At 39.8% G+C, this 17555-nt stretch overlaps 2 protein-coding genes across 4 annotated transcripts in view; one reads left to right on the top strand and one right to left on the bottom strand.

Annotated features, from left to right (window-relative positions):
• Positions 1-181: 181 nt before the first annotated feature.
• Positions 182-11476, bottom strand: sparcl2 (SPARC-like 2). The gene is made up of 8 exons (XM_055162440.1): positions 11432-11476; positions 3502-3574; positions 3030-3141; positions 2827-2945; positions 2598-2752; positions 1376-1488; positions 588-682; positions 182-237 (listed from the first exon to the last, which is right to left on the bottom strand). Exons 1-8 carry the CDS (start codon positions 11474-11476, stop codon positions 182-184), a joined length of 768 nt encoding a protein of 255 aa, XP_055018415.1.
• The window catches only part of ccser2a (coiled-coil serine-rich protein 2a), a 30434-nt gene continuing 18727 nt past the window's right edge, over positions 5849-17555 (top strand). For 2 of the 3 annotated variants that reach the window (XM_055162732.1, XM_055162734.1), the window contains exons 1-4: positions 5849-6034; positions 6353-6439; positions 12526-13961; positions 14033-14244. In XM_055162732.1, the coding sequence (XP_055018707.1) occupies positions 12569-13961; positions 14033-14244 (1605 nt within the window). In that variant the 5' untranslated portion in view covers positions 5849-6034; positions 6353-6439; positions 12526-12568. The remainder of the gene's footprint in view (positions 6035-6352; positions 6440-12525; positions 13962-14032; positions 14245-17555) is intronic. The other variant, XM_055162733.1, reaches the window with a different exon arrangement.

The following is a 17555-nucleotide window of genomic DNA, read 5'->3' as shown; positions in this document are numbered from 1 at the left end:
TTTATTACCCATCCACTTTATAATTCCCTCTGAATCACATTATTCTTTGCCAGCACTATAGTCTACCTCGCTCAAATGGTTACTTAAGACATGCAATGTTCTTATCTTAATATTTCATTTGTACAACCTGGAACAGTCTTCCTGTTAAAGATTTGATGGTGGATAGAAAATATAAAATGCATTAAAGGTCATCATCAATGCGTGTAGGACACAACTTGTGAGAACCCATTTTGATAGCTGTGAAGAGAGCAGAGGAGAAATATTCACGTCATTAATCACACTGAATGAATGTGCATCTCCCCTGTACTTTATGACATGTGGGGTTCTGTTCTTCTGCAGAGATCTCAGTTACTATCAAAATATGGTACACTTTTAATAATTTATCTGATTTCAAAACTTTTGGGACTCTATAATGATTTATTCAGTTAGTAGAGTTTGGTTCAAACTGTGAAGGCCATAAATTACATCTAGCACTAATGAAACACATTCTACACTATAATTCAATGCTCAGTGTACTTTGCTGTATCTTGTACTTTCTCTACATAGTATTTACTGTACTATACTGCATGTATTGACATGGGACGTACACATAAAGTGGTAGAACCAGGCTTCAGAGTTATCCACCAGGCAAATGGTCCATTCTCTCAGGGTCACCTTCCTGTTCCTGTCTCTGTCACATGATCTGCAACAACATATGGCAGTCTATTATTTAACAAACTACCTGTTTTACAATAGCCAATTCATATCTGCATGTGTCTAAGTATAGAAAAACTAATAGTCATGCACAGTCATTGTCTTTGACTTTACCTGCGCTACAATCTCTGAAGGATACTCCTTCAATCTGTGTTAATCCACAGCAGCGGGAGGCACAGTGGGTTATAAACATTATCATTGCTGGGAATAGCTTGACATTGACACAGCCAGATTTACTCTTACTAAACCTATCAATGCAAGCTGGCACAGATCTGTGGGGATTTGTAGATGAGACATCACTTAATCATGAAAAAAACAACAAGAAAGAGTTGGATTAGTTTGCAGTAAAGTGGGGAGCATTACGGAGATGGTGATGGAGAGGTGGTCATTCGCTTGGAGAGGAGGAGAACAGGAAATGGGTATTGGCACGAGGGATGAATGGATAGATGGCATGCAGAGGGAACAGCATGGTGGGAGGTGCAACTTAGTCACAGAGCGGAGGCGCTTTGTGACATTTTTAACCCTTGATGTATCAGTAATTATCCAGAAACGAAGCATATTGCAGACGATGCTCTATGTTTGATATTGCTAATTTGCAGAAGCTAATTTTAAATCTATACAACTTCAGAAAAAATATGTAGAAACCCCAAAGGTTGTTGTGGGTAACATCAGAGGGACTGACTGAAAAAATGATGTAGCGCAGTGCTCCAGAGGCATCCTTTTATAATGCAGCTTCTTCAGGTCTCTGCGGCTCAACTTTCCATCTGCGTTCCGATCCAGTAAGGCAAATCTTTGCTAAGAAAAGAGAACGGAAATACATCAGATACATGACATACAAGGACACCGAGAGAATTTTCTTGAAAATCTAATGGGACAAGGAAAATGAATGTACTACTATGATAAGATGACAACTTTTGAGATTCGTGCATATCATTGCAATAAGGGAACCTAATTACTTTCTTTATACTTACTACTAAATTACTGTGATTGGAGTAATGCAAATGAACAAGGTAAAACACAAAGCCATGAGGCTCTATTGACAGAGCAGAGTAGGAAAACAGAATGAGAAAGTCAGAATGTAGTCGAAGGAGGGGACTGGAATTGTAAAAGCATTGCTTCATCCATCCCCTTTTCAAACCATGTATGGTTTTAGCTGCATTTGTATTGTTATGTTGTTATGTGACTTGTATATGCAGGTTTGAAATAACTAAGTAACTACAGAAGAATAGGCACAATCTCACTCAAAACTGGTTAGCCATCTTAGATTTGTCATGTTCTAACTTTTTGCACTTTTACAACTACTAACACAGTTTAGTAGTTGTGTAAAGGATGTCTCAAAGCATGTATCTTAGATGATATGTACATCAGCATGTGTGACATCATCTTTATGGTTCAATATTATCATTATTGTAGATTGTGGGGTAGGGGTGACTCAATGGACCATATTAAGTTACTTCTTTATTCAGCCTCTCATTGAATAATTTAGTGCATATTGACCAAAACCTATTTATACAAGCTGTTCTTGAAAGCCATCGTCCTGGTCTCTGGATGACCACCCCACAGGCAACATAAGAACTTGCCATTTGTGCAGCATGTTAACATTGATTTCTTGAACAATGGCACAGTTGGTATACAAGTGCCATTATGTGGTTCAGTGCCCCAAACAACTTTATGACGAGCATTAAATTACACACAGGCCGAATGATCCCTTGGTGTATTCTTCTCTGGCAGTTCTGTGATGGTTATTGATTTTATTTGCATTACTTTGATCTATAGTTTCAGGTTTATTGTCTGATGTGCATATTTTAGTTGTGCCTGTATTTTGTCTTTCTTAAAGTTTTCAGAGAGTTCTTGAATCTTCTTTTACTTTGTAACAATGAATAGGCCGTCACATTTGCCCACACCTGTGCGAGCTGTATCCTCTGCGCGTGACTGAGACAGCTCTGTGTTGGTGCGTCAGGTGCGTAGGACTCTCCCATTCGGCTCAGCAGCAGAAACCAGTCCAGAAGGCGGTATGGAAACTGGCCTAACTCCTCCTGGGTGCAATTAGCCCTGGGAACTTGGTCAAGAGGGACAGCATTACTCACTAGTGCAGAGTGGAAATAATGTGTAATATGTGTTTCACGTCTGTACCCATGCAGGGTCCTGCGTGAGCCAGTCCCGTGCGCCGCCTCTTTCTACAAGATTCTTTATGCAATAAACACTTGTTCCAGTACGTCTTGCCCACAACGCTGCACACTTGCGCCCTCTGCCTTTAAACAAGAGTAAGAGCACACTGATCATTATACATTACACAGACAAAAAAACCAACCAAAAAAGTATATAATATTTCTTACCTTGAACAGGTCTTTGGGCAAATGCATTTTGGCACAAGGACACCTTTGTCTTTTACCACCTGGCACCAAGACCCCACTGGAGTGTGGCATTTAAGAAGCTCACAAAGCTTTTCTAAAAAATTATACATTCATAAATTGATCATTTTCTGAAATGTATGCCTAAAACTAAATGAACTTAACCGGGCAATTATAATATTATATACCATATACCAATATATATTATTATATATTATTATACATTATATTATATACTAAAGAATTAACAATTTTAATTGCCCAATCTTGAGAGAGGCACAAGATACACATTGTGCAACATCTATTGCATTCTATAAATTACATTGTGTAATAGATCACTACCAGTGTCTGTCTGTTTATGACTGACCACCACATTTTCCAGCTTTCCTGTGAAAAAAATGAACTAGACTATGCTGGTGAACAGAAGGTGCCCTGTACCTAATAGAGAATGTCTTACCTGGCTGTACTCTGCCAATATAAGGTCTTAGGGTCTCTTCTGCTTGTCTCTGTCTGCGCTGGCCTCTTCCTCCCTGCTCCAGACATGTCACAGTTTAACAAGGTCTGATCATGTTCCTCATGTCACAACCCTCACTGTGAACTTTTCCTTTGATCTTTCCCTATCAAGAAAAAATATTGTCCCATATGTGGTCAACCTGTTCTCAAGGGGACATAGTTGGAGGAAGACAAAAGCCGTAAACCTGCACTATAGTGTTTAAGTTTACCCCAGTGAATTGGTTATTGAAGCATTTACTGTGGAAAAAAATCCAGTGGTATGCACCATAATCCAAGACTTATATTCAGAATCTTTGTAGTCAACGCCAGGGAAACATCTGCCTTGAAACATTTCCATATGAGTGTACGTACTATATAACCCCTTTACCTAATACCATTTACACAAACAACATATTCCCATATAATTCACAACAAAGTATAACTACATTAATAATGGATATAACTTACCACAACTGTGCCTGTAAATAACAGAAGAAATACAAAGGTTAAACTCAGGCCTCTGGATGAAATGTCCGTAGAGCTGCAAGAAATAATAACATGGATTATAGTGAATGCAAACTAAATGAATGACTATTATTTTGATCAATAATAAATCAATGTCTCCCTTGCTGATTCTCTTTACTGACTGGCAGTGAGTCTGATGTTGTAGCAGGAAACAGTGAATCTCCCTCCGTCTCAAAAACACAATTATTTTCAATCACAGAGGAAATGGGGAGTAGAGTTACATTGAAAGGACATTTAGCTTTCACTGGAGGAAGTGATTACTGTCTAACAAGTCATTCTCCCTCTCACAACAAGAGCATGAACAAAGCCACATCTTACCCTGTCTGCCTTGAATTTTGAATATTCTCTTTCTTTATCTCCATTCTAGCAGCGCTCTGATGTTTTTCCTCCTCTGCAGTGTCTGTAAGAGTTTGAGAGTCCCCTCAGCAGTCTTCAATCCATTTTGAAATAGTTTTGAAAAGTTGCTCTGCTCTCTGCTTATTAAAATAGTAGAATTGTTTGCGTCGGCGCACACTATAGGACACTGAGATAACTGTAAGTGAGAGAGAGAGAGAGAGAGCGAGAGAGAAAGGTAGGTTTTGAGAGTGGACGTGGTTTTAATTTAAGCTGGCACTACTCCACAGAAAGATTTACAGCCCAAAGGGGGACATAGGAATTTTAAACATTCCTTTCCTTAGAACCTTTAATCTTATAGCCTATCCCTTATACCGATACACATCATGGCCAGTATAAGCTATATAATTCATCTGTGTTTACATTTGCAATGTCATTAATTGAAATTAAATATTGGGAGCAGACTGCACTCTAGTGGTTAATGTGATGAATAACAGTAAGTAAAAAGTATACACATTTTTTAACGAAATGTTGTTTTTTTTAAGTGTGCAACATAACACTGCCTGAATGAAACTTTTTTTTTTTAAGCTACTTGTTCATCTCAAGGCTATCTAAGTTCAAATTGTGAAAAGAAAAATAAGTCAGCCTCTCATGAGAACACGTCTTTAGTACATTCCCATCAATTTCTTGCTTGGACGATGAACGTGCATTTACACAGCGAGACGACTAGAGGGCGCAACACTCAAATATACGTCTATTAGAAATTATGAGACTTTCAGTTTTGGCAAATCATCTCAAAGGGTGGGGCTATTTTTGTTTGTAATGGGAAATACATTGTAGATGTAGGCCTACATAATGCAAATTTAATTTGATGTTCTTAACCCAATCCCAACATTTAAGCCCAGTCATTTAAACACAGAATAGGCATGAGGCATAAGATAACAGGGTATTATTTATGTGGAGGGCACGTTGCATGTGCCCATTTGTAGACTAAAGGCTACAATTGCCTGTATCCAGAATACACACATCTTCAATAGCCTAGTTTACGAAGAGAGATAGCACTGGATTTTGCCAGGCAATAACTTCTTGTTTCTTCTTATAATAATAATAATAATAATAATAATAATAAAATTTTGGTAAGATATAGGCTATGTTAATAGGTATATTCAACCACAAAAGCTAAAAGTAGCTCCTATCCTACTTACACCATGAATTACTTTACTTTTTTTTTCTTTTTTTTTTTTTTTTTTCAAAGCACCTAGGCCACCTTTCTTTCTTGTGTTTTTGCATGGCATCATCACACCGCACCACAGACTGTCTATAGGTCGTACAGTCTATGGGTCATAGAGTCTAGGGCCGTACTTTCTATGGGCCCTACCGTCCATGGACTTTACAGTACGCAGTAAGCAGGTGATGACATTTCCAAGCCCCGCCCCTCCGCTGAGACCCGACAGGAGAGGAGGATGTTGGAATGATCTGCAGCTCGGTCCAGTCAGGCGCTACCGTGATTGCTTCTTGTGTTGTGTACAGAGCTTTGACCCTAAAATGGCAGATGTTAGCTGAGACTTCTACGTGTTTACTTCAGGTTTAGTCTTCCGAGTCGCTTTTTGTCAACGCCAAACTGTCAAGCTGTTGTTTCGGTAAGGTTTCCATCATCACTTTTCACGATGTTTATATGACCACAGTAAGTAGCGGCTCGTGTTATTGAACTTAACTAACGTTGAAGTCCCTGCATGTTTAAAGTATATATCATTGGAGCTTTGCATAATGAGAAACACTGCCGTGAAATATATGTAAAACGTATTTAGAGTTTACTTTCGACCGCTGACTTGCCGTAACAACTGGCGGGAATGATTTCTTGTAGCTCAAGCCGATACAAGCGCGAGTCGAGTGCATGCCATTCAAAATAGTTAGCAACAAAATGTCTAATGTTAGTGTATTTTGGTGTTTTGCTTTAGGTCACGCTGCCGTCACCTTGAACGTCGAGAAATATGCCTTTGACAACGTAAAACTGGTCTCTCAACTACAAGATACAAAGAAGCACGGTACAGTAATCTTCCCGTGACAGTAAAGTATGTCAGCAGCTGTAGCTTATCTGCGTCTATAAGTACTACATTATACACGTGCACATTCAGAGTAAAGTTACGTATTTTTCACGTCGACCTGTGTTTGCTACGATGCTACGAACGCCATACGCGACCTACTAGGCTACTACTCTGTTACACCAGCTTGCATTGCACTCTGCCTCCTGCTGCCCAGAGGCTGAAGAAGGAGCCATGTTGTAACGTCACAACATCCCCTCTAGAGTAATAACGTCAAGTGGCATAAATGATTCAACCAAGGCTTTACGTAATCAGAAAATGCAATTTGTTAGATAACAGCCCCCTACCATGATTTTCAATATTGTGGATTTAATAAACTCATGATGCACAATCCCTCAATTTTCTTAGTAAAGCTTGTTGTCCAGCTATAAGGATTAAGTGGAAATTAAGATCTCACAGTGTTCAATTTAGCTCGTGGTTTGTTCCAAGCATAGTTTAGTTTAATTTTAACCTGTATTTTTTCCTCTTGCATCCAGCTCCTACATTTATATACTATGACGAAAGTGTCTAGTCTAGTTCTGACACCAAATGTGCGTCTGAGTTGGTGCCATTTTCGGCTGTCCACACAAGAAGCCAGACAGTGCCGTGGGATCAACACAGCGGTGCCCATTAGGATAAGGCATGACAGATTACTAGTACGTGTAAGTGAGATGGTGGCTGCTGTAATGGTTTGGGTGTGGCTGTGAACTCGTAGACTGTAGCACAAGTCTATGTGTGTGTTCCTCCGGCACCTGTTGGCAAGGGTCCTGTCGCGTCACCTTGGCTATGGGTGTGTTTACTATCTGATCCCTTCAACAACAGCTGAGGGTCTCTGCGGTGTGCCTTCACGCTTAAGACCCCCCAATCTGCACCTCCGCATGCACTTTAGCAGACTGTGTGCCCCGTCAGTGTCAGCATTCTTCAGTACCTACTCATGTGGAAGGATACATACTACACTTTTCATGGCTACCGATGAGTGCATTCTAGACATAACTAAGGTCGCAAGTGCCACCAACGTTTCTCCATGTTAATTGATATGACATATTAAATATCATGAAGATGCAATTAAAGTGCCATTTGTCTGAAATAATTGCCAGAAATAATGTTGATAAAATGGTAAGTAAAATTTGGTAAGAAAGTTTTGTTTACGGTAAGCAATTTTTTTTTCTCCTTTTTTTACATTGAACGGCAATGTAATAAGCCAAACCACTTTCCATAATGTAATTTAAATGCCACTGTTAACCTTGAGGATCTGGCACGGCATTGACTTTCACTGATCCTCCTTGCCTCCTTGCCTCATAGATAGCCTCCGTCTCTCTGTATGTGGCCTATCATTTGAGCTATTCTTAGCCATGCTTATCAGTGCATTGGTTTGCATGGTTACACCAGGAGAGATGGGAATAGCAACATATCTAGATATATTACATACACTCAGGTATCATGTTTATCTACATCTACTCTGCTTTTGGGGGAACTGGTTTAATAAACTTCTTTCTGTACAGATAAACTTCACTAAAGTGATGGAGTCTTTTGTGTTGGGCATTAATCTAGTGTTGACACATGAGGGCTAATAAGCAGTCTACAGCTGGGCTTACAGCAGGTGTGTCTCAATGCTTTTCGTGTCATGGTTCTGTTCAAGGTCTGCAGTTGTCCACAGTTTGGTAATGAGGATTGTCTGTTTCCTGACATGTCCAATTATGAAGTACAATTTTAGTTTGAACTTGTACCAGTGTCTCAAGTAATTAACATTTGTACTGTATTCCATACACGTACTTCGTTTGTACTGTAATTCTGTGCTGTACCAGGCTGTATGAGGCACCGCCCATAAAACTTTGTAATCCATAATCGTGCCTGCTGTCATGTGACGTCCTATAGCCTCCACCGTGTGACAGTCTTAATTCTGCTAAGTCTGAGTTATGATTTTTTCTGAATGGAGAATGTTTTCCTTTGTGTCTCAGAGCATATGGCCTTGAGTCATGAGGGTGGCTGCTTTTACATTACGTTAAAAAGGAAAAATGCACAGTATATTATAGGCATTACTTCTCTCAAACACTTCATTTGTCAAACCCACCTGACATGTTCCACTTTATGCAAAGTGAAACCGAGAGATGTAAGAATATTTATGTGTTTCAAAGTTCAGTCTGCAGTGCTCTGTACCATTATAAAATTTGCATTGCAAGGTTTATTTGCCAAGATAATTGTTCTATCTGACCTTTTCATAATGTGAGATTGAGATACATGTGCCTACACATTGAGTGATACTGATCTGAAGGCTCTTGTAATTGAACCAGGGCTAAGGCTAATTATCACATATTGAGGCTAAGGGGGAATTACTAAAAGATTAATGGAATGAAGGAAAGGGAAGCTGGATATTGTCTATTTATTGCACAGGGAAAAAAACATTAAAACAAGGCTATAACTGGCTGAGTAATACAGTATGCATCAATCTGCTAGTTTTGCACCATCTTGTCTTTACACCTTTTCACAGTATGAGCGTTACTGAAAATAGGTAGGAAAACACTGATGCTCTTCTTTACTTGTTTATTGAACTGTTGTACTGCTGACTGCCTGTCCAGCACACTCATCACTGATAAGACTCAGACTGCATGTATCCGTGTGCTAGTAACTATTTACTCTGCTGACTCCAACACTTGTGCTGCTTCCTCTTGACACTCAGCAGGCTTTCTTTTGGAATGGAAAAGTACGATTTTTAAAGGCATGTCAAACTTTTTACAGTTTTGTTTTGGTTCAGGAGAAGGCCATGGGCTGTGTGGGGAATATTTGTTAGCTGTACAGAGGGCATAAGAGATATAGTAATTACTGTCCTGGGCAGCACGACTCTAGAGATAATTAGGTTTCTTCGACATATACCATACTTTCTTTTGCCAAAAGATTCTTTGACGTTTGGTTTTGAGTCAGTCAGTCTGTTCTATGGAATGTTGATAATTTGCAAATTTGAACTACCTGCAATGATGTGTAATGAGACATTCTTGGAACATTTTGGGAGGATTATATAGCTGGCTTTTATCTTGCATTAAAGGTGCACTGTGCAACTTTTCTGGTGGAGGGCCCGCTACATACATGCCTCCATGGAGATGTTATTGCTTTGCCTGGAATGTCCATGGTATGACATTAAACATATCCATCTAGCATTTGTTCATTATGGCTGTTTCTATTGCTCAAAAATACATTAATTCCTTCTGTGAATAGGGGCGACTGTCCACAGATCTGAATTGTAATGTAGTCTAGAACTGTAACCTGTTTGTCTTCCTTGTGATAGGTTTTATCTATACTGTGGAACATTCTAGACAAAGCAGTAACATTTCTATGGAGATAAACAGATGGCAGAACCTCCACACAGTGCTACATTAGGTTGAAATATTTATAAATATTTATATCTTTATACTTATATTTATTTAGTTTGGATGTGTTTGGCGTAATTTAGTAGGATCCATGCCCTGGTTTGATCTCCACTATGCCTTTCTGTCTGAATCCTCTGTATCAAATATTAAACACACCCATGTAGGTTGCTCTCCCACCCACTCGGCCTGAGTGTACAGGGAGCCGGGCAGCAGACGGATCACCCTCTCTTTGCTCTGCTACTGCTCAGCCCCTCTCACTTCACGTTACGGAGGAGCACACAGTACAATGACTTGGCACACTCCAGTAGCCTCTTAGTGAATAATTGGATAATGGACTTTAGCCTTTTGGATGGGAATGACTGGCCGAATCAGCATTAGCTCAAAGACTGTGAAGGTAAAGTTTAATTTTATGATGTACAAAATGTAAACATAAAGATGCTTCTAATTAATATGGCAAACCTGTTACATAACCATGAGAGAGCCACACCTTCATTCTTCTTCAGTGTTCAGCTGGTCTTCTGTTGTTTTTCTGGTCATTTGATCTAGCTCTGTGAGTATATCCCACCTTATTGGATTAGCATCACTTAACATCAGTGCAACCCAAGCCAGTGTGGCTTTCACTCGATACACATTAGCAGAGTGTCAGTGTTGCTTTCATCCCTGTCTCATTCTATTAGCCTCCTCTAATGCTACTGTTAATCTCCTGAGGGACAGAGCCACATCCTACTGCTGCTGTGGTCATATCATTGGCCTAGTTATGACAGACGGATATTGTTACCTTGAACACAATTTAATCTTAACTATACCTTATTCCACCCTAATATTAATTATCTTGAAAGCCTAACCCATATTAGACTCTTTTTCCCTCTTATGGGTACATGAGAATGTTTTCTCAAGCCTCAAGTAAAAAGTGTCTTGGACTTAAGCCAACTGTATGATGCGCTGCTTGTCAAACAGAGGTTATATAGTTATTGACCCATATAATTGATTTCAACTCCAGTCTGAAAGACACTTTTACAAAGATGGGAAGCAAGAGGTTCATCATTCTGTAATGTAGACAATTTGGGATTTATTTTAGCATGAATAGAGCCAGATAATTGTATTGTGTTGTTTGGTTTGTGTTGTTGTTGTTTTGTTTTTTTTCAGTTCACTGTAACACTTTCATTTTTGTCTAGCGATGTCACTCACTTATTCTATTTTCCAAAGCACAACAATATCTTTTTTAAAAAGTAGTAAAAAAAAGTACCTTATTCTTATTTTGAGTTTTGCCTACCTCAAGTAAGTCATAGCAGTGGATGGGGTGACATGCTGGGGTAAAGGGAAATGTTGCCAAGGCTCTGTAACGACAGGGAGGTCAGCTATTGTCAAACCAGGACAGGCTGCTGTAGGGATAAGCAGCAGGAGTGGGGATCTGCTGGGCGTATCTGAACACTTCCATTCATGCATAGTTCCACTGACCCAATAGATCATTGCCCTGACTGTCACATCCTATCTGTGTTTGTGCCTCTACTCTGCCCGAATGGAGCTCTGTGATGTCTGCATTTGTGGGGTTAGAAAGTGAAAGTTGCGTCCGAGTACCAATGGACGCACTTACCTCGCAGATGTCCTTTTTTATGCCTCTGCTCAGATCTGGGCACATGTCGTTTCTCACTGTGATTGGACAGAGAAAAAGATGCTCTGTATTTTCATAATATTTCCTGTAGTACAGCTTTATACTGAGGACATCTATAAGGGCACTATGGGGGATTTTTATTTACAGTTCCACTTGTGGGGGAAGGGCAGGTTTTCTGATACGAGTTTGACAGATGGCCGGTGTGGGTTACTGGCTTACCTCCGAATGTGTGTCACTCAGTTTTGGATGCTACTTTTTTCTCTTTTTTTGTGGTATTTGCCAGCAGATGATCTATGCTGTTGTTTGAAACACAGGGCTTTGTTGGTACATGGCAGTTGAGTTCAAAACTTTTAGCTGTGTTTTGAGTATTTTCAGATTTCTTTCTTCATTACACAAGGTAAGTTATTGCGTAATGAAAGAAGAGTACCTGAAAAGTGTTGATATTTCAGTTCAGAGGAAGTAAAATGCTTTGAACTGCTTAAAACGTGTCACTCAGTAGGTCAGATCTGTGTAAAGTGACCTACATATGAGAACAGCAGTGGGTGCTTTCTGCTGGTCTAGTTTTCCAGGATTCACATGAAACTTGGGAGGTTCTTGAGCCATTGACAAGGACATAACCTCTTTAATTTAATTGTTCCTCATCAAACACATGAGCACCACCCAGCTCCCACCCTCTGCCCCGGGCAAACGGCTTTAGCTGCGGTGTCTACAGAGCCTGACCTGTTTCAGTGTGTGTCATGTCCTCCTGGGGCAGATTAGAATAGAGACAGTTCTGTGGCACCGTTGCATGCATTGGGTCAGTGCAGACACATGGGTTTACCCTGGAATGTAAAGGCTTCAAAATAGAAATCCAGCCACATGACTTGTCTCCAAAAATCATAAACATTTCATATTTTCACAGATAAATAACATTTGTTTGTTGGTGATACAATATGCATTTGTTTATTTGCATCATAACTGCAGATAAATTAAACTACCTGGGTTAAAGCAGAAGTATGCATTATGTAAATATATAAATCTTTATATGTAAACGATAAATGAAATAATAAATTTATCTCTCTTTTCTTTTTTTATAGTTTTGCGTGGCTCCAAGCACATCCATGTCGTTCTGGGCCTCTAATGGAAACAACAGCAGCCTTCAGATCTGCCATGGTATCCAGATTGCCTAAATTTGGTGGCCGCTCATCTAATGGAGGCACTAGTGCCTTGCCTAATGGTTTGACACAGCCCACACCCCCTCAGGATGGAAAGACAACACACCCAAATGGTGTAATCCGTGCACCTTCTTTTTCATTCAAGTGGAAGAAAGATGAAGTCATTAAGACCACAAGCCCAACCACAGATGGGGCATCCGAGGAGAAGCCAAAGACTCAAATGGCTGCACCAACAAAAGAAATCAAAAAGGCTTCTCCCGGGACGCCCAAAATGCGGAGGTCAGGGCCTTTGATGGTTGCTGTTTCCAGTCCCAAGTCTATTCCTAAGCAGGCAACAAAGACAAGCCCAAAAACTGACACTAAAATAAGCCAAAGTCCACTCAGTGGGAGCTTGAAGTTGAGTCATAGTGGGTCCACTCCTGTTGTGGAAGAGTCCAATCCTGTGAGGCCCAAACTGCGTTCCAGCTCTCCTCGAAGTAGCTCTCAGGACAGCCTCTCCCAGTCCTCTGACTGCCTCAAGAGTCTGCCACAGGACAACATGGTGCGCTCCAACAGCTTCACTCACTTTAAGCAGATCCCCTCTCCCAGCAACCAACCCATGACACGCTCCTTCTCTTTTAACCGAGCTGTAGAGCTGGCCAAGCCTTTAGCCAACACTCAGCTAAGACCCCCACGAAGCAGTCTGCTTAAACCACCCCAGCTGAGCAATGGAAGGGTCGGTTTAGGGATGGGAGGCCTCAATGGAAATCTTAGTGGTTCTGGTGGTCTTAGCATTAGTTTAGGGGGACTTCACTACAGTAGAAACTCTCAAACTGCCTCTTCTCTGCCCACACTCTCATCTCCATCTGCACCAAACACACCCAGTTCTCTGAAGAAGCCACTGCTCCCCAACTGTGTGCTTAACAAATCACTGAACAGTAATTTTGCATCTGTGGGGCAGAGGCTGGCCCGTCCCTCACCAGTCAAACAGCCATTATTACCAGGTCGAGCTAAAGAGAAACTCCAGCCTTTAGCACCTGAACGCAGAGCACTTATAGCATTAACATCAGACACCGAGTCAGCAGAAAAAGCTGAGAAGTCAGATTTTCACAGTGACAGTGATGGGAGCTCCCTTGACAAAAACGGTGTATGTCGCCAAAGCCAGAATGGAGCCTGTGCAGAGACCTTAGAAGATATGTCGTTTTCCTCGGCCTCGTCTTTGGACAGAGGTGACACCAGTGAAGAGTGCCTCGATGACTTTGACAGCTCTGGTGATGTACTCAGTGATGTGGACACAACAGAAAAATCTGACAATACCCAAACCCGCCTTCAGAGGTTACTTGACAACACCGCAGACTGGCCTCACCCGGATATGGCAGGTAAACTGACTTATCAATGTCTTCTGTATTTCTTCAATAAAATGAGGCTGACATAGATGTATTTTTTACAGGGCCAAAGGATATTAGCCCAATGGATGTGTCATGTGGCTCTCTGGTCCTGTCTCCTGAAACTGGCCATGCTCCAGCAGGGTCCTCCCTCGAGCTGTCCCCATCCAACAGCTCCGGAGGAACCTACATGTGGGACGAGGAGGGGCTGGAGCCAATCGGACTCTCAGCATCACATCCTGGAGACAGCTACGAGGACACAGACCTCAACAGCTTAGTGAGTGTCGTTTACATATGTCACTGAATGAGCTTCACGTTCACAGCACTCTTTACTCACAAAAAATTACGTTATAAAATTACAAACACAAGTGTAGAATCATGAATCCTACATTTAGAGCTATCATGTTGCACATTACTGGCATTAAGTGTATTTATTGGAAATTGAAGACATCATATCAAAGTCATAAGTAATATTCACTGTTCTATTTTTATCTGTAATGACTTTGTTAGACAAAAAGTGTTTTTCACCAAGAAGGTGACCTCGGTCATTTATCTTACTTTGAGGCCATTACCAAGTGTAGGCCTCTGGATAGCTCTCCATTACAGCATTTTAGACATAGTCCATTAATCAAATCCACTTTTAATAATTCCTCCTTCCTTCTACGATTAGAGATTAAATGAGCAGAACAAAGAAATGTCTCCTGAGTTTTTTTCCTGCCAGCTTTTGTCCAGTCAAGCCAAGGTCTTCTGTCCCTGTGCAGAATGATGCCCGGGAAAAATTGTGGCACCTGCTTCAGTATTGTCAGAAACTTACCTCATTTGGAGTTTGTACCAAGGCCTTTTGACTCTGAAATTTATAAAGAGCTTAAAATGACTTCCCTGGATTGGAAATAATAAAATATTTGGCCTTGCTGTGCATCATGTGATGTCAAGTCAAACAGTTCTCAGTACATTTTTCTTTTTTTCATATTGTTGTCAGCTACAGTGACAAATATGGTTTGAAGCACTGTTTAACTTGTTAGCATTTTATCTCGTTTGTGACATCCATCAACAGCATTCGCACATAATTTAAGAGGCATAAAGGCCATGTCTTAAGGAGCCTTGCACATGCACTGTTCTTAGAGGCATGGTTTATGTTCTAGGCTGACCTGGTATGTGACTATGCACTTTAAGAATCTTATGATATTTCATTGATCATTTATTGTAGGAAAAAAGTACATCTAAATTTAAACAAAGATATCTTACAATTCTCAGAGGAAGAAGAAGCAGATAAGGACAAAGACAAACAGAAAATAGCTTTAAATGGGCAAAGCTGGTGAATGATTATGGACGTGAGAGTATCGGCTCAATAGGGAATCTGCCTTTGAGAGATTACAGCGAGCTGTTTGATCGTCGGAAATGAGCCCACTTAGGGTAATTGGATGCAGTCTCCTTTTCCAATTTATAGCCTTATAGTTACTCCTGTTTTTCCTGGAATGACTTTACATTGACAAAATTGTTTTTACATAACACTTTAACACATTAATTTATGGAATGTTCAGTTAAGCTGAACACTGTACCTAGGACAGGCAAGACCTAATGAGTGAAACTTGCCCAAAATGTGATTACTTGGCAAAGGGGGAAATCAAATTAATATGTGAAATTGTATTTGTTGTGGTGCAGTAGAATGATCTGTCCACTTGGAGGTGCTGTGTACCTGTTAAACAGCTGCATATGTTTGCTTCTACAGTTCTCACTTTGTGTACCAAATATTTTTCAGACTATATATGGATCTATCTACATTCATATACTGCAGTTCAAAATCAAGCAATGGGCTACCTGAGAGCAAAATAACATTCCCATAATGCACCAGTGTGCACACTTCCCAAAGCTCTGGAGGGAGTTTTGGTTTGGTGAATGTCTTTTTCATGCTGACTAAACTTGGATAATAACACCAGCAAAAAGCCTAAAATGCCATATAATTAAGTAGACAATTTGTAATCGTGTCTCTCTTAATACCATAGTGTGAAGGGACGATTTTCTGAAATGTTAATTTATGCATTGGAAGCAGCATTATTTTTGGTTTATTATGTTTCTGTATTTTTCCACTATCCATTGTCAAAGTTGCCTCATTTAAAAGTAAAGACATTACACAAAAAGATGGCTTGGATACAAGACTCATATTGATGTTTTTCTTTTCTATATTTTATATTTTTTTCTTGTTTTTCTTTTACTTTCCTCATCTCTCTCCATCTTGTTGTGTCCTCTTCTCAATCTGCTACTTCCTCCCTATTAGCTGTTGTTCTGGAGATGCTATAATCTGTTTCTGTCTCTGAGCCTTTCTCCTTTACTTCTTTTACTTGTACTTTAAGGCTTTTGTGGCTCCAGGTGGAGACAGGTCAGTTCATTAGTGTGTAAATGAGTGAGGTGCTTAAACCTTTTGTCTGTGGAGTGCTCTGCCGTTTACAAAACACGTTGGCGATTCTCTCTCTCTCTTTGCTCTTGAATAAATAAGGTCCACACATCAGCAGCTTTTGTTTGTGTTGATTTTACACTGACTGAAGCAACCTTTAAAGCTGTAAACATACATTTCTGTCTGTTTTTTTAGACTTTGTACACGAGCGAACTGCACGTTGTGAGGAACATCTGAGTCATGTTTCACATTATAATTTCGCAAGTCAGCAATTGTGGTCTTAAGGTTTGGCATGACCTCTAATTTACTCCAAGGCTTCCCGTTTGGGATTTAAAGACATAACATCAGTGTGAGTTGTTCATTGGGATGGAAGTTGGTTGTTAAATAGTCATGCCTGTAAGAAAGTTGTGGTTCAACCTCTTCCTACATCTCTATAGGAGGGGTGCTTTCTATGACTGCAGCAACGTCGTCACAGCATCCCAATTATCCTTGCATAGGCCTGTCACAATAACAAATTTTGAAGCGTGATACAAGGAATATAGATGATAAACTAAAATATTGAAACAACCCAAGAGCAGATTTATACCACAGAAACTTTTCTAAATGTACAATATTGTTAAAAATCATGAGCTGCAATAAGTAAACAGCAGGATGAATTTTAGTACTTAGTTTGTGTCACAGTCATAGTTATTAATTCAAACTTTACGAATTAAATCACATCATATAGACAAAAAATAACCAATTATTTCCTAGTTTTGCAAATAAAAAGCATCCACTGTAAATAGTGAAAATTATAGTTTGATCTAATATATAATTGAACTTTAAGTCAATATAGTAATTACCTTGACAGGTCTATCCTTGCAAAGCCAAAGACCCTTAGTTGGTTGGCTGGCAAGTTCAGAATGGTATCTCTGTATTTAGAGAAGAGATTCATTCTGGACTTGTAGTAAAATAATTTTCTGTCTCTCACCTCAAATTAGACTTAAACTAAATGTATTGATCCACTAGGGAAATTTTGCACCCAGGAGCTCACACATCACAATATATTATAATAACTAAAAAGCAACAATATAAATAGTAAATAATAAATTCAAAATAATTATTTTTTTAAGTCATATGTGTTTTGATATGGACTGACCATGTATGTCGCTGAATGACAATACCTGTCAATCATGCCCATCTGATCTCAGGAAGAT

The sequence above is a fragment of the Boleophthalmus pectinirostris genome, unplaced genomic scaffold (genome assembly GCF_026225935.1).
Source record: "Boleophthalmus pectinirostris isolate CB_2022bp ecotype Guang Dong unplaced genomic scaffold, ASM2622593v1 HiC_scaffold_5, whole genome shotgun sequence".
Classification (NCBI taxonomy): domain Eukaryota; kingdom Metazoa; phylum Chordata; class Actinopteri; order Gobiiformes; family Gobiidae; genus Boleophthalmus; species Boleophthalmus pectinirostris.
This window is presented reverse-complemented; position numbering and strand designations above follow the sequence as displayed.